The 18240-nt window shown below is 35.6% G+C and overlaps 2 protein-coding genes across 11 annotated transcripts in view; one reads left to right on the top strand and one right to left on the bottom strand.

Annotated features, from left to right (window-relative positions):
• The window catches only part of CTNNA3 (catenin alpha 3), a 447191-nt gene that overhangs the window by 140704 nt on the left and 288247 nt on the right, over positions 1 to 18240 (top strand). The window lies entirely within an intron of this gene.
• Positions 2517 to 18240, bottom strand: part of LRRTM3 (leucine rich repeat transmembrane neuronal 3) — an 81742-nt gene continuing 66018 nt past the window's right edge. For both annotated transcript variants that reach the window (XM_090144881.1, XM_031602843.2), the window contains one exon: positions 2517 to 2828. In XM_090144881.1, the coding sequence (XP_090001007.1) occupies positions 2619 to 2828 (210 nt within the window). In that variant the 3' untranslated portion in view covers positions 2517 to 2618. The remainder of the gene's footprint in view (positions 2829 to 18240) is intronic.

Here is an 18240-nt window from a genome sequence, read left to right as displayed (position 1 = left end):
TGTAGACTTCCATCCTGCAGAGAATAGCAAGTTCCAGGTTGACATAGTCCATTTAAAAAAACCACAGAATTCAGTTATAGGTATAGAAACACTCTTCATTTGGTGTAGGTATGTACGTATTCCATTTTGCAACCAGGGGAGCTGTGTCTGCCTGTCAGAGCACTGGAAGCAAACATGAGATCAAAGAGTGGCCTAACTGGGTTACAGAGGGCCGAGCTCTACAAATGCCCAAGGAATTGATTGAGATAGTGCTGTTGCTATTTATGTCACCCTGTTTTTCTTCCATTTTCAACTGATATCTTGATTTAATGCAAATCTTCCAGGAGGGGTATAAGACAAGTCATTAATATATGACTCACTATTAAGAGAAAGTAGCAAAGGGAGAAATATTTGCATTATGTAAAGGTGTTTGTGTATACACAGTTGTCTCTTTAGCCAGTTTTGACAAAAATAATTTATCTTAGCATAATAAAACTCATGGCCCTAAATTCATTAGTGTCTGATAATAATAGAAAATATTCCTGTTGTACAGTTCTTCACCAACAAGAAGTATCTGGAGCCTTGAAACACCTGTGTACTTTGAGTAATTACATCAATGCCAGAACCAAATTCACACACTGTGAGGGCAGTGGATCAAAGTAAAGAATGAGGATAGAGTAAGAGTAACTGATATAAGATGATGTTGAAGCCTAACATCTCAGACCAACTTTGACCAGAATGACTGAGCATTAAACTTTAAAGTAACTTTGAAATAAAGCAGTTCACTTCTTCCTGGAGTACAAATGTCACTCAGCTCCAGAATTATGCCTGCATATTTTTCTCCATTTATAATTAGCAAAGTATTTTCAAACTGTGCATAGTAAAATTGCAGCACTGAAGACAATGACTAGAAATTCAAGAATACACACACTAAACATAAGAAACTGAAACGTTGAGTTTTAAGATCAGTCTTTGAAAGGCAAGTAATATTTTGAATAGCAAATAATTTATGCAAAATGTTACAAAATCTAAAATGCTAAGTAAATAACCAATACAATTTTGACTCTTCAAAGATAGTGAATGCAGATTAATTTTTCATCAATATTTTGAAGCTGTTTTTCATTATAGTTGCTTTAGATTTTCTGAAAAGAGCTGAACTGTAATTTTAAATTTCAGTCTTCTGCTTTGAAGCTACATGAAAATATGGTGAGATAAACATTCAGAAAAATATATTGTGGTTATATTATTTCTCTTTATTATAAAAAAGCTGCTTCACCATATGAAACTTTTTTCTCTTCTTTTTGGAAGGCTTCTGTTCCCTTTTATATTTCACCCAGTCAGCATGATATAATATGAATCTAATTTCTGTAATCTTTTATGATTACATCTTGAGGGTTATGTTGTAGAAGTTATACAGTATTGAGAAGTCTTGGAGATTCAAAACAAAACAATGGGATATAAGAATACTTCAGTATTAAATGTAAACAAATAAGCAATGTAGTAATTGTTAAAACTTAATACTACATTTGTTGTATTCAAAGATTTTTTTCTTCTCTTGATTCAGTGTGTTAAAAGACTGTTAACCTTCACCATTGGGTTAAAATAAATGTATTTTTCTTCCAAATAGAGACTTCTTGATTTTGAATAATATTTTATATTCCAGAACTGGTATAATTCCAAGTTTGAGGGCTTGTTTCTGTTACTGTATCTGTAAACAACTGTCTGATAGAAGAAGGTTTTGACCCTTGTATCTTTACAGTTAAATACCAATGCTGATTTGGCAGGCCATCCTTTCAGAACAGGTTCTGTAAAGACAGCTGCCTGTTGAAGCCTCCTTTTCATTTTGTCTTGCAGAACAGTGAGACTTTACAAAACTTCGTCAAGAGTGATTAACAGTTCCACGTATAAACTCTGTTCTTAAAATGCTGTTCGTCATTACATTTTTCTGATTTTAAAAATCAGGCTGAATATATGTCAGGGAAGTCTGAGGAGAACTGTGAAATTTCTGTTGGCTTTCATTTATAAGAAAAATTGGCTATGTATTTCAAGAATTTCTTTGACGTCTGAATAGTTCATCTTTTTGGTTAATGCATTACTTCTGGAATAAGTAGATAAAATTCTACACTTTAAACATGGTAAAAATGGTGCATATTCTGCAAAGGACAGAATTTTAGGCTATAGGTTTCTGGGCACAGAAGCAGTAATAAAATGATCCCTACAAAACAGAGTAACTGAATAACACAAGAAATAACTTTTGTTAATTTAAAACTTTAGAAACTGAAACTTGTAAGATGTAATTAAATTATGGTACTGTACATACCAGCTGTTCTTGGTAATTGAAACTTTACAATATGAAAAATACATTACATCTGTACAGTTTATACAGGCAGGTAGGATGAGTTTTGAAAAAAGATTCATTTCAAGGATCATACTTTAAAGTCAAAAAATACTGCACAACTTAACTAATTACAAATTGTAGACTTGAAACAATTAACCTTCGTGGATCTTTTAAAAATTAAACAGGGATCCTAGAATCCATATTATGTCTTCTCACTTCTTGATAATGTTACATAGAATTTGGTTGCAGCCTCTGCTACAGGGAAAAATAAAAATCACCACGACCACCAACCCCCCATAAGTTAAGCCAGCTGCTGACTGTGTTCCTTGATTCGTGCTGCTGTTGTTATTGTGCTCAGATCCAGATCAGTTTCTAGGTGTGTTTCCACTGCTTCTTCTTGGGTGTTCGAGTTGTAGGCTTTGTGAGCAAGCAGTTCATGATGTACTCCACAGTAACTTATCGTGGGCTGATCATAGGCAAGAAATGTTGACACATTCATAGCCAGTGGTATCTGGGGGAAAGACAAAGATGAAAAACAGCCAGTTGCCATGGCATAATCCAATTCTTCTTGCCTGAGTCTGATGCTGAGGTAATGGTCTGTCTAAAACTCTGACTAAAAGTGAATTCTACATGTGAAAAGATGTTTTATTTCTCTCTACCCCTCTATTCCCTCCACCCCAACCCAACCCTGGTCTTTCCTAGGATGTTTTAAGCCTACTATCACCTTTGATCTTAAATGAATACAAATGGGCTTGAGGGTGTAAGATATAGGAATCATAGGATTGTATTAAGAAGCAATTGAACTCAATCTATAGAATATAATCAAGTGACCCAACTGGGGATAAATACAATATTTGAATTGAAATTTAAATGGCTTTTTGGGTTAAAAATGGAACTTGCTTGAGTTACTTCAGTGTGTGTAGTATCTTTGGTCTCATGGGAAATACCCACAGAGCAGCACACTTCGGGTTTCTTGTGGCATCACCATAGATTTGAATCTAGCAGCTTTCAGTAAATGTAGGTCCATGTTAGATGGTAGCTTCAACCACTTTTGTGCTATGGTATCTGAAAACCTCTCTTTGAGAAGATTTGGCTCAAATGCTTTAGACTGAAAAGTTATTACTTTTTGACTGCTTTCTTAGGAATTTTCCACATGGTTCAGCATAGAATTATCTAAAATATTACTTATATTGAAGTCTAACTTCATGTATTATATGTATTTCTACCTTTAGATTTAGTTTTATACATATTAGGGGAATCAAAAGATTAAAAAGGACACTTATGTAGAATGCAGAATGTGTTCATTTTAGGCAATTTGTGGTATTCAGTGCTGTTATAAAATTTCCTATGTTTTACTTCTTGTCTACTTCTCCTCTCTTGTTGCATCTTCTTTCCCTCCTTAAGTATGTACAGCCTTTTGTTTTTCTTTCCTGAAGTACCCAGGTTCTAACCATTTGCAGTGTTTCTGTTTTGTTTAAGAATTTGTGGAAAAAGACTTCCTGATCACTCCAGTTCACACCGCAGCTCATTTGTAAGCATAATGAGGGGCTGCTGACAGCTGCTGAGTCTCTCTTGTTATAGTTCTGGTCATAGTCTCCCTGATCATAGTCCTGGTAATGTTAACCCTCATGACATGGTAATTAGATTTAAAAAAAAAAAAAAAAAAAAAAAAAAAAAAAAAAAAAAAAACCCAGCCCTGTCTGTATTTCCCTTGTATTTTCTTATTGTTTTCCTTCTGATAGTGCTAAGTGTCTGTAAAAGTTCTGCCTTTATATACCTCCAATTATTTAAACTTAAAAAAACAAACACAAAACACTATAGTAGTAGTACTGCTGCACTTGTATCGATTGCTCTCACCTCTTTGACTATGCTGTTTCATCACTGGAGGTGTGTGAACTTCAGATTGTTCACAGTCCAGGCTTAGATTAAGTAAGCATCCCAAAAGCCTAGGCTTATCTCAAATTTGCAGTTTGAAAGCTATAATATACTATTCAGGGAAGCATCTGTCCTGCAAGCTGAACTTCATTGTTTAGTATTAAATTTCTGTACAGTGTCAGGGGAGAAAAAGTTCCAATAACCTTATATTTTTCTGGGAAGAAAATCTAAAACTTCAGGCTTGTTTTATGTAGAAAATGCAGCTAAAAGGTGTGTATACAAAACTGTGTATCAAAACAGAACTTAAAAATTATAAAAATCATTATGTTCAATTCAGACAGGAATTTAATCCAGTTTTTGGCATGTGAATGTTTTAGCATGTCTGCTTTAATTCTCATAGGAACATGAAAGCAAAAGTTGCCACATAAAAATCAGCTTTTTTAAGAAGGATGGAAGAGAGAGAGACAGTTTGTTTCTGCCTTCTCTCTGGCAATTATGAAGAGCTGCAAGAAGCAGGATATTTGTTTGAGATAGCAGAAGTATATTTGCTGCTAAACAGATATAAACTGATAGACGGGGAATGCTTCTAACAGCAGATAAGTATCTTGGTAGTCAACAAGTATGGGTGAATTTCTAGCGAAAACATGCAGTATTTATTGAGCTGTTGGTTTCCTGACAGTGTTTTTATCTGATTGCTTGACGTTGGCTTGGCTTTCATAAGAAACAGAAATGTGTTTTTTTTTTTGTATTGCATTTAGACTTAAAGGAAATATTTCCAGTTTTTTGGTGTTTTCTTAAACATGATGCATATGTGGTGTTCAGACTCTCTGGGAGTGAAATTCAAGACTCAGTCATGGAACCCTGGAAACTGAACACTTAAGGGCACACCTGCAGATCTGCAGTAGCTTAAGGATGTAACCATGGGAAAATATGATAGGGAAGAGGAATGTTATCCATAGAGATCATGGAGAGAGGGAGCTGAGAAAATAGAGTTCGTGAGCAAGAGGGAGGATGAGAAGAACAAATTAAATCAGGCCCTACAGTGGAATATGAGAATTAAGTGAGGTAAAGATGGAAGCAATGGAAGTGATGGAATTGTGATATAGAATTCTGAAAATACACAGGATGTCATTATAATGTAGGCATGGGAGTACAATACACTAGTATATGCTCAACATACAAGAATTGAACCTTCTTATCACAGAATTGCAGGTGTGGAAGACACCTCTGGAGATCATTGAGTCTAACCCTCCTGCTAAAGCAAATTCCTTTATAGAAGTCAATGAAGTTTTGCTGTTGGCTTCCGTACATAAGTAAATAAATAAATGGAAGAAACCATTGTAAAACCACAACGGCTTTATTGGTATGAATAAAAATTAAATTTTTGTGACTACAGTGAAGAATCATGTTATTTCAAATGACACTCAACACAAACCTGATACTTTTCCATTGTTTTGACTTTGTGACATGTTTTGCATGTTATTTAAATTTATCAGAGGTTAAATTTTAAGTAGTGCTATTTTAAAAAAATTTTAGGCAATATAAAACAGAATAAAGGATTTGGAGAATTAAAATACCTTGGGTTTTTTAGATAGGGAATAGATTAGAATACATTATAATGAACATACTTAAGTAACCTTACCTAAATTGGCTCTTCCATGAATCTCAACTTGATTTCAGACTTTGAATTTCAAAATGAAAGCCATTTCTATCTTCATTTGGGAAATCCTTTCAAAATCTTAGTTTTTTTCCTGTTTCCCAAACCTATGAACCTCATTGTTGAATGCTGCACTAAGCAAATCATTACTGAAGCCTTTTTAATAGTATTTACAATTCAGCATTTCCCAGATACCTTTGATTCTTCTCTGAATAACTATTTTTCACTACCTTGTTCACTAGTAAATCAGTTGTCATGTTGTTTTTGCTTCTTGCAAAAGTCTTAACTTTCTCTTAACTTTCCAACTTGCCTAGTTCAAACTTCATGAAGCCTTTTTCTTCATCGTGATTGGAAGCCCTTTCCTGTTTCCTCATGTTTCTCATCTGTACATTTCGTATCTCGTTCCCTCCTTTTTGCTTCAATTTCTACCTTGCACAAAAGGAGGCTGGTGGAACAGTTTTCCAGATTTTTCCATCTGACTGATTTCATTATAGTCCTCCACAAGTGCCCTTTTGTTTTCATATGAAATGTTGCCTGGGAATGTAATGCCTATCCCAGATTTTACCACAGAACAGTCATAATGTTTTTTCCTATGTAATGTTTTCCTTCCCAAGGGGGACTAATTTTTACCAAATCCTTTTTGTTTGCCCTATTGCACTAACATTTTACTAATAACAGTGTAACAACTTGGTTTTTACTTTCCCTTCTCTTTCTGTAAGATAGAGAGAAATACTGCATAAGAATGTAATCCAAAACATGCTCCAGTGCTGCTCATGGATAGTATGTAGCAGTTCTCTGAATTTTTGGTCTGGTCAGCAGCTATGTCAGCTCATGCTGGCAGACTAAAACCAGTTCTATATGCACATCCAAATGTAAGTTAGAAGCTTTGCAGATGCTCTCTTTCTCAGCTGTCCATAATAAGCTGAGTATGTCTTGGAGTATTTGAAGTAAAATTAGGATTCTGGCTTATTGATTGCTACACAAGACTTAACCACAGTATTCATTCCAGCTTCTTAGTTGGCTTCTCCTTGAAATGTTCCTTAGAAAGTATTATGCCAGGATGGCTGCAGGTTGTTTAATGTCTTTTCTCACTGCCTTCTGTGCTACACACCTACATTTAAAGTCTCTGTGATTTAGACACATCTTGCTTGTAATGAGTCCCTTATTTCATCTCTCAAGCAGCATATGCAAGGGCTTTCTGTGAAAGCCCTAGAGCTGCCTGGTATGAGTAGCTGTGAAAAAGAAGCCAATTTCTTTCACCGTCTGCTTCTTCAAGCAAGTATTTACTTAGTGCTGTGCAATGAAACAAGGGAAAATTAAACTCAAACTTCTGTTGAAGGCGTACATAAACTTGTTACAGCCAGCTTGTGAGAATCATGGCTTTACAATCCGGATTCCCTTCTCTCCTCTCACAAAACGCAATTCAACCATGGGGGAGGTTACCAGTAGATACTTTTTGGTGGTGGTGGTGTTTGTATATGCTGAGTGATCTTACTGTAGGGAAATGAGTAACTCAGATTAAATTCTGAGCCCTTTGAAGAGCTGTAAATGATGAGTGCTTGCAAAATTTGCCAGTCACTTTTAAGGATCTTGGTTTTTCTTTAAATATAAATAACTTAGGTATTCTAAGGTGGTGGTTCTTTAGATCTTGTGACTTCATATTTGAACCTTTTAACGTCCATGCTCTAATGGCCTGGGAAAAAGCAGTATGTTGTTAGATCAATTGGTCAGCATGCTGACAGAAATGTCACAAGGCACTGGTGTTAATTTGTCTGGTTTTACCTGTGAGTGGCATGGAGGTGTTGTACAAGGGACGGAAGCACAAAGGGATAACATTTTCAATTTTTTTTTCTGCTTCTTTCAAAATAAATTCCTACTCACTCCAGGCTGAAGTTAAAAACCTGTAGAAAGGCTTTTAATGGTCACAGTTTTCATCAAATGACAAGTTGTTCTTTACGCAGATGTTAATGCTCTCTTGATGAGGGAGAATTGTGTTTTCTATTCAAGGGACAGTTCACTGCAAATGTTGCGTTACTTCTAACATGATAATTTCTGTTCCTCAAAATAACTTGCTTTTGCTACAGTTTTCCTTCTCAGTAAATCTGGGCAATAAGCACAGTAGTGATATGCTTCACGTGTTTTGCCTGGGTATGGTAATTTTTCTATTCCAGTGTGTTAGCCTTTAATTACCTAGCTCAAGGTTCCACACTGTGAGATATATTGCTGAAATTGTGGAAATCAGTAGTGTTACTTACCATTTAACTATTTTGAACCTAGTCTTCACTGTCATGCCAGATCAAATATGTGTTGCAGCCATTCTTCTCTTTATTAGAGAAAGTGAATAATAAGGAAATAGGACAGAGGAGAGGTCTGCGTCATGTCTGTCCATGTTTTAAGCTTTTTAGCCATCTGTTCTGTCACACTGTACATGAGGACATGTTGTCTCCATGGCAATATAAGAACCATATTGTTTAAAACCTCCTATTGAAATAGCTGTTGTTTCCAAGCCTTACTTTCAGTTCTTGTGGCTGAGTGCCCTGTTTTTGCATTGATTAAAAAAAAAAAAAAAACCAACAAAAAATACAAAACCCATACACTTTAGTAAGCACATGATTAGAATTGAAGTCCAGTAGTCTAATCGTATTTCCTTATCTGTTCAATCTTTAACATGGATTTTGAGTAATTCATGATGCAGCATATTCCTAGAGTATAAAAATCACTTGTAAAAACAAAGGTCATACTCTGAAACCTTTATGTTGAATGACCGGCAAAGAAAGCTGATTATTTATTTATTTATTGAGGGGTGGGAGGGAATACAGTGAACATTTAGCCACTGTTAGCCACTTTCATGAGAAAGACAGGCGATTTTTATTAGGTCAGTGAATGTGTATTTGATATATTAAAGTAGAAGGAAAAAAAAAATTTTAAAAAAAAACTGAGCAAGCTGAATAGACTGTTTTTAACGGTGACCTTTAACAGTTATTGAAATACCAAAATGAACAGTTGATAACAGCTGCTATAGAGCATGACCCCTTTCTTTCTGTTTTAAAGTAGTACTAGAAGATAAGATGAATAACTAACAAGGTTTTATTTTTTATTCTAATTCAGTAAATTGGGGTTCAGGCCAAGGAACAATCAACTTGTTTTCTAGCTGCTGGACCTTCTGTCCTTGCATGTTTGTTAGATTTCTCAAAATTTGAACAGTGTGACATTTGCTTAATATCTTTCCTTTCTGCAAAGAATGTGACATTTATGGGATGAAAACAATTTGTGACTTGATTAGCATTGCTTGCTTGCTTGGCTTCGTAAGCAATAGCTATTAAATCTTAGTTCGACATTGATGTTAGCTACTACTAATAAAAAAGGAACGTGTTCTTAAGCCAACCTATTAGGGTAAATATTTGCACTGCAATTTTGAGTAGTTGTTTTTTTACTTGAATGCACTTTACTAGTATGTGCATTTATATGTATGTATTTTAATTAACAGGCCAACAGTTCTGTTGTAGCATATAGAATTGGAGAAGTAGGTTTTAATGTGTGATTGAATAAATACTTCTCCTTTTACTTTATGCATAGTTTGAAATATGCTTCATGGTATTTAATAATTGTTTATGGTTCTAAATTCTAAAAGTATTACTACAATTAGATCTATTTTAAGCACTAACAATTTTAGCTTCCTGTTTTGTTTTTCTTTTCTACTGAAAACTCTTATTTGTTGATTGGCTCTGCTGAAAGCATAATTTCTGAAGTATGATTTCAAAAAGATAGCTCTGAACTTTCTGGGAATGAAAATAAACCTCAAAAGTTAGTTTCTTATATATAGGATAGACTTCGGTAGAATGTGATTAATATGATCTCTTTTTTTATTCTTCTTTAATTATTTAAATGTAATGAGCAATTTTAATATCCTTCAAGTGCTGTGATGGGAGATCTCATGACTTTTAATCAGGCTTGTTTGCAAATAAGTTAAAGAGCAACAAAAACAAATAAGAGTGAAGAAACCAGAAGATGAAGTATTCAGAGTGAGAAATCAGTTGCTAACCTTAAGGATAGGATATTTTTCTTACTTATCTTTAGCTGGTTGTCCACTTTTTCATGTTAAAGCATATGGATATGTTATATAGCTTCTGCATCTAACTATGAAGACTGTGTTCTCACCTTTCTAGAAGAAAAGCTGATATTCTTACAGCTCCAATGATGGGCTTCTTAGGAAACATTTAGGAGGCTTGGTATTGATGAAGACATAGATGTTGTCTTTTTTATACTTTGTTCATTATCTCTCTGCTATCGAGTTATTAAGCTTGCTTTCTTCTCCTGTTTTATTGTTGTTTCCCTCTTTCCCTCTTTAAGAGGAGGCATACTTGTTAATTGTATTTTGTGTAATGTCTCTGTCTTCCTGTTACACTGTGTTTTTTGCTGCTATTTGTCTGTTTCATTCACCTTTGCTGTTCTTTATAATCTGCTGTCTTGGGCTACTTTTTTTAGTGAGGTATCCTAATGCTCTTTTGCCTTAAGTGTCAAAAGATGGTCTCCTGACTCCAGGAAAGGAGCCAGAAAAGCAAACTGGTGCACAGACAATTTCAGAGTGAAACCACCAATTGTAGTTCTGTATTTTGAGTATATTAGCTGTCAGTATTGATATTTAAATAGTTTCATAGTGCCCTAAGTCCGGTCTTGCTGATTTGTATGTGGATGCAACTTGCCTAGCAGGCCAAGCTGATGTGACATCAGCATTGTCAATAGTATTGGCATAAATCAGAGTTATGTGAGCTAAGAAATATTTGCTCAAGAGATCTTTAACTCTGAAAGGTGGAAAACTTGTGCTATTTCCGAGAGCAAGGAATAAACCTTATGTATTCTCCTAATTCAATTATTCTCTCAGCTGGTTTTAAGTAGTACTGAGGCATTAAATGATCAGTGCTTTGATGTGAGATTTTAACCAGTTTGAGTAAAGCAGTGTTCTCTGGTGCACAGTACTCTTAAACTAATAAATAATATTAAAAGATCTAACCTACATTCATGGCTTGCATCAGCTTATGATATGAGTAGTATTATTTCAGTGACCAATCCAGACTTACCTAGAAGAGACATAAAACCCATACCAAGACTGCTTTAATCCTGTTGTTTTTTTTATTATCCCAAAGCCCCTTGAATTATATGGCTCAGATCCAAATGATGGTGAAAGGTGACAGGATGAGGGGAAATGGCCTTAAGTTGTGCCAGGTTAATTTTAGGTTTGATATCAGGAAAAACTTATTTGCAGAAAGGGTTGTTAACCAGTGGAATACGCTCCTCAGGGAGGTGGTTGAGTCACCATCCCTGGATGTATTTTAAAAACCTTTTGGATGTGGTGCTCAGGAACGTGATTTAGCGGGGAGTTGTTAGAGTTAGGGTAGTATGGTTAGGTCATAGTTGGACTTGATCTTTAAAGTCTTTTCCAGCCTGAGCAATTCTATGATGTTTCAAGTACCGTGTTATGCCTGTTGATCTTTATATTAATTGGAATAGTCCTTTTGGGGTTCAATTATTTGATGACGCGGTTTGTTTATGATAGGTGTTTTTTTCTTTTTAATTTATCTTGTAACATTTAACAGGTATATTCCCAGGGGAAAAGTTAGTACATACATCATGGAATTCAAGAATTCTCATCCTTTCTATCTTCCCTCTGACCTCCATTCATGCTTCTATGTTTTCTTATATGCCTAACAGGCAGCTAGCTTTTTTTTTCATTTATTATTGCTCTCCAGTAGTCTTTGCTTTCCTACAGAAGCAATAGCTGAGAGATCCTGGCTTGGCCAGAATTAGAGCCATCTGCAGCTGTATGTTAGTGTCATGTTGAAACTTGGCCAATTCCAGAGCATCACAGAAAGCTGAGGGAGGTACCAGGATTTATACAGGTCATGAAACAAGACTACAATTAGGGAGGAGTCCTTGTTCTGAGAGGTGGATTTGTGCTGCTCAAAGATAGCTCACAGAGTAGGAGTGGAAAGAATTGAGCTCTTCTCAAATTTTTTGAAGAAAAGCATCTTCATGTTTCTTTAAAAACAAACAAAACAAAAAAAACAAAAAAAACCCACCACACACCTCTGAAGAATGCCAAAATGATAGTGCAGTTTGACAGAGGCTGTCCCTAAGGGAATGAAGTTCTTTCTCTGTTAGTAGAAGGCAAATTGACGTGTTGCCACAGAAAAGAGACTTCCCGAAGAGTATTGGGAAAAACAGCCCCAAACAGATGGAACTAAATCTAAAGATTTCTAGCTGACAATGTATAAAATTAATAGAGCTTAGTAGATGATTTAAAAAACAAAAAAACAAAACAAAAAAACAGAAAAAGATATACTCAATATTCAAACATAATACTGCTGTAACAGACTAATTCTATGGAATCTACTATACAATGGCAATGTTTTCTTTTTTCTGCAAACCACTGTAATTTCCTAAAAACTCATCTGAGTGAAGTACTTACAACTATATATGTTAGCGAATAAGCTCCACATAATAATTTTAGTAAATTAAATAAAGAGATGCTTGTTAAGATTGGAAGGATTTTGTAATGGAATGTTAACATTGGATACAGCTGAAAAAATGACAGAGGTTAATATAATTTATCTCGTGGATAAGGAGCATTGTGTATGTGGTTCTTTCGGTTCTCAGTAAAGGATCTTAAGTTCTTTGTGTTTATGTGACAAATATAAGAAACTTATTTTCTGATATAGTGGACAATAGTGGAATATAATATTTATTTTCCTGAATTAAAATATGTCCATATATACTATATTATTTAGTATTTCTACTAGTTAAGCACTTTTTTTTTTTAAACTCCTTGCCCTCTGAATGTGTTCAAGTTGTTTTCATACCATATTTATCATAGAACCCTTAGGAAGGGACCTCTGAGAGCCATCTAGTCCACCTCCCCTGCAATGAGCAGGGACACTGTGGCTAGATCAGGTTGCCCAGGGCCTGATCCAGCCTTGCCTTGAAAGTCTGTAGGGGCAGGGCATCAACCATATCTCTGGGCAACCTGTTCCAGTGCCAAGTAATATACGTTGGATTATTTCTATGGTTAAATAGCAAGGGGGTATAGACAACTCACTGTAACAGGCAAGAGACCAAAGCTGATTAGAGTAGTTAAATCCAGAAAAAGTTGTCTTAGACCTTTTTGGTTCATTGAAAATGACCTAAATTGCTGGCTTGCATGGTTCAGAGAATAGGGATTGGAGTTTGGGGTGATTAACCCACTGCGGGAGTTTCCAAAAACAATTAGGCTGCTCTGTTACCTCTGTGGCTCACTGTTACAGACCTCGTGGTGCAGGAACTTGCACAGGGCTGGCATAGAGAATACCTGTACTATCTGTATCTGGGTTAGTATTACCCTTCGTGGTATCTTTGACAACTGGACCTTAAAAACCCACCTTCCTGTTGACACCAGTGGTATTTTTAATGATAATGTGTATTTTCCTTCAAAGAGATGCCTTTGTCCAGAGAGGCGGTGGAGTCACCATTGCTGGAGGTATTCAAGCAATATTAAATGTTGTATCGAGGTACATGGTATAGTGGGAAATATTGGTGATAGGTGGATGGTCGGTCTGGGTGATCTTGGAGGTCTTTTCTCACCTTGGTGATTTTATGATTGTATGAAAGACGTCCTGAACTAGTGAGGGAAATAAGTCTTAAGGATATTAATTTAGGGCCATACAATTAAGCTCAATCAGTTTGATCTTTTCTAATGCTCAGTCAAACAAAACTTTTGACTTTCCTGGAGTATATGTTGGAAGACACAGTAGCGTGTGCTTAATCTGCAGCTGTTCTTTAGGTGATGAAAGCAGCAGCTTATACTACTTTTAGTATTGTGGGTAAGCAGACAATGGTTCTCTTCAGAACGTGTAACCTGAGGCATTCAACAGTAAGAAACTCTTCATATTTAGTGAGAGCTCAGAGCAGATTTAGAGGAACACCCAAAATGGGTCACGTGCTGCATCCCTAATGGAGGAAAAGAATGGAGTGTATTTTTCAAACAAGTGAACTCATCATTTTCTTGTTCCATTTAGGTAATACTGTATGGAAACGTCTACAGAAGTTTCAAGAGAAATTGAGGTTTTGTTCAGATAGCTTATTTGCTGCCAGAATAAACAAGTAAAGTTGTTGGAAAACAGCTTGAAGGGTTCAAGAACTAGATGCTCTAAAAAGCCTAGCTGTCTGTAAGGACAAATTAAGCAGAGGTATACTAGGTGTTCATCCATCTGCTTGGCTTAGTGTCACTGTTTACTGCCTGCCAGTGGCTGCAGGAGCAAGATAAAGATAGAGAACACTGTGTGGGTCATAAAAGAAATTACCATCTGTATTTCAGAAATATGATGGTGTGAGCCATTCTTATTAATGGGTATGTGCACATAATAAAATGATGCTAGTTTTAACAGTGTTGATAAATGTACATTCTGAAACTTGTAGGCTCTACCTGCATCTAATTCCAGACAACTGCTGGTAGAATATGAACTTCCACGTAGATGGAAATTCAGAAACAGGAGACTTTAGATATGCAATGAGTTAGGATGAAAAATCATTTAGGATTTTTAAAGTTTCTCACTATGGATTAGAATTTCTTTATTGTAACTGTTTTTGTTGCACACAATCTTAATTAAAATATAAATGCAATAATATGAATTTTCAAAGTTGATTTTTGAAAAGTTAATTTGAGGATTAAAATAGCAATGGTGTTTTAAAATAATAGTGCATTTTTGTGTAATGTAGGTGTATTTTTTAAAAATAAAAATATTTCATTATTTGGAATTTTCTTACAGAGAAATCTATCCATGTGGTTTTGGCCAATTCTGTGTACCTCAAGATTAATTCCAAAGACTGCTTTGTTTCATAAAGCCAAGTCATGCCCTCTGTGTGATGGTGTTTGTGGTGTAGTGCCATGTCTTGCCTAACATCAGATTCAGATATAAAATGCAACTGAGTTGCTAATCGCTTTGATGCAATGTTTAGTGACCCTTACTAACCAAAGGACTTAAGTTGTTGTGAAATAATATAATCATTATGTCAGTTCTTTCTTATCATCTGGCTGCTTGAGCAAACCATTGTTTAGTATGTTATGCACCAGTGCATGGCATGGTTCCCATTTTTGTGTGTTTCAATTTCTTTAGGCTTTTCTGGTTCTTTCTTTTGTAGTACAGTAATATAAAATGGTGTGGACTTTTGCTTGTTCCGTATGAAGGGCTCTGATGCTGCATATTCTACACAGTAATGACAATTTTAAGGCCAAAGATGTGACTAATGTGGCTTTATGTAATCATAAATTACAACTTTAATATTTATTAGGCATAAACAAACCAACAAAAAGTCAATTAGTACATGTCTCTTCTTTAGAGTGCTAACAATAGAATGCTAACAGCTTATCTGTATTTGCTTGGTTTTGATTCACAGTTCAAGTAGCATTTTGTCAGTGAAGGAAGAATAGGATTTTCCTGCATTTGTTTAGTCACAGTGGAGTGCTCTTGTTATTCTACTATCCTAGGTAACACGAGGTTACTTCTCAAAAACTATTTTTGAAATGTTTGGGTGCTCACATGTATTTGAACTGTTCCCTGTGAAAGTGCAGCATGTTCGAGGTGGAGTAATGGGTCTGATTTTAAAAGACATGCAGCAGTTTCAATGTTTCCTCAGCAGAAAAATGCTGTAGTGTATGCTAATGCACCTGAACAAAAGATGCCAACCCCAAGTCCTCTTAGGTGTTGACCTGTAGGTTCCTAGTGTGCAGCAGGTTGGTGATACTTGTGGGCCTGCGTCTACCCAGCCTGATTAAGAGCAGTTTGGTCTGGAAGCTTGGTGAAGCAGCGTTGAACTCCTCAGAAATGCAATATGACTGCTTGCTCATTATGCTGCTTAAATGTGCAGATAGCGCTGCTTTTCACTCAAAAAATATGAATGGGCTCAAAGAAGGGCCCGTGTGCCTAAAAGCTGCACTTTTCTTCAAATGTATCAAGTTGCTCTAATTAAGAAAACAAACACAATGAAAAACAGTTTTTTTTTCCTATGAATCCTCCTGGCATAAAGGATGTCAACCATGGTGACAGAGCCCGAAGTCTGTCTGAAGGAGGAAAAGCTTCTACCTCCTAGATAAAATCAAGCAAAAGTAGAGAGTACTCAGCTGTTATTCAGTTTTTTTATAAAGTAACCTTATGACAACTTTCAGTATATGTCTAAATGCCTACTGCCTTTACAAACAGCCAGCAAAGGTATTTGAAAAGCCTTTATCTTTTGAGAGATGAGTGTGTGTTCCCACTGAGAATAGTCTTGGCTAACTTTACCACTTAGAAACCCCCTTTAGATTCATCTACTTTGAACACCTTAGCATAAAATTTGCATTGCAAGAATTTGCATGAGAATGACCGAAACAAAATTGATTTCTAGAACACACTTTTTCAAAATCTGGACCATCATTCTTTATTATTGCACACCAGATGGGCTGAAAACCTGACCAAATTTCACAATCAAATTTCACAGGTAAAATTTATTTAAATGTACAAAACAATGTTTTAAATATTTGGACAGACTTTTTAGTGAGATTTTAGAATAAAGGAGAAATATTTTATGCAACTTCATTTGACAGAGGTAGTTGCCAGCTTTTTATAAAATACTTGATCATTTTGATTCTTTTTGTTGTGTGCTTTGCACATTAAAAATAGATGAACATAGAACTATTCAGCTGTGCTAACCAAAAATGCAGATGGCTAGTACAGAGCCTGCCAGTCTCACAACTCTGTATTGGAAAATTCCCTGTAAAAGACTATTTATCTTGAAGTTACTGAAGATAGTTTGAATGGGTCATGTTCACTTTTTACCAATGGATTTTAGATTTGTACAGTCAACATTTCATTAATCTAGTGAATGCTAACAAAATATTTTATAAATCACATGAGGATTCAGGTATAGTGATATTGTTTAAGTAAAGGATTTGATTCCAGGGAAGCTAATGTAGTTTTCAGTGCTGCTGTGATGGTTCACTGCTTTGTGCACCAAGTCTGTAGAGCCTGCTCTGAAGTCAGGCAGTTGGTCTTGATTATGTAGAAGTCTATTACAAGTCTTTGTCACTATGGTGGCTTTGTGAACCAGTGATGTGGGCATATCCTCAGTTGTAACCTGCTTTACACAGAGCCTGGGCATCCACAATTTGACTTTATCCACACTCTGGTTCCTAGCATTGATAAGAAATGGAACTAGGGAAGACAAATTGTTATCATGAAAAGATTGCTTTTTCTTAAGACTTTCTGAACTTGGTGGTAGTCTTTAGTTTGGCCATCTGTTAAAAGAGAAAGGTGACAAATTAGTTGTCATGATTTTTAGAATATATGGCTTAATTATTGATTGCAGATGTCAAGTGCATTAATTTAAGTATGATTTTTTCCAGTTAGTGAGGGATGGCTTGAGAAAGAAGTTACTTTATAGCAAATTGCTCTGCGGATTTATTTATTCTGTAATAATTGTCCAAGAAATTACTCTTGCTTTCAATACAAGGTAGTTCTAGGTAGTTTTCCTGTCAGTTAAAATAGTACTTGGCATTTTGTTTATCTCTTTTCCCCGTTCCCTGTGGTATCAAAAACCTGTCACACCTGAAGGTGAACCCTTTGACAGGATAGAAAGAGTCTTCTGGATATCTGGAAATAACTGAGCAAAGGTACAGTTCTCAAGGAAGTAAATCTTTTAGTCTACAGACCAGTGAAAATGTTGCAGAAACTCTTTTAAGAACATACTGCAGTACATAACTTCTAACTCAAATCTCAGAAATAGTAGTCGGGCCATAGGGCTGTGTGTCATGGGAGTACTGCCAACCCCTCTGCCTTTCCACGGAATCACAGAATGGTTTGTGTTGGAAAGGATCTTAAAGACCACTCTGTTCTATCCCCTGCCATGAGCAGGGACACCTCCCACTAGATCAGGTTTTGCTGGTAAGCAAACTCAGTCATGACTGGCGTACATTCTTTCTCTATTGTTTTATGTTCTACAGAGCAAGTTTATGCATAGCGTCTTGCATATCTTCTAATATAGATTTAAAGTGATTGGTTAAAATTCAGTTATATTGAAATACTAACTTGTGGTTTGAAAGTAAGAAAAGAAAATGATAACTGCTGTTACTGTTATCTGAATGTTACTAAGAGGAAAGATGGGGAAAAAACCTGTTGAAACCTACACCAAAGATAAGTCAACTTCAGAAGAGTTCAACAAGGAAAGGAGGAATAATTAAAGTTGAGTTCAGGTTGTATTTGTAGATGTACTACTCAACACCCTAGATATGCAGCTCTTTCAGAAAATGCCCTCATTCAATTTACAGAATAAATATAAAAACCACCATAAAGCTTACAAAGCACTCTGGCAAATTAATTTTCTGAAA

This window comes from Phasianus colchicus, chromosome 8 (genome assembly GCF_987193195.1).
Source record: "Phasianus colchicus chromosome 8, bPhaCol1.hap1.1, whole genome shotgun sequence".
Classification (NCBI taxonomy): domain Eukaryota; kingdom Metazoa; phylum Chordata; class Aves; order Galliformes; family Phasianidae; genus Phasianus; species Phasianus colchicus.
This window is presented reverse-complemented; position numbering and strand designations above follow the sequence as displayed.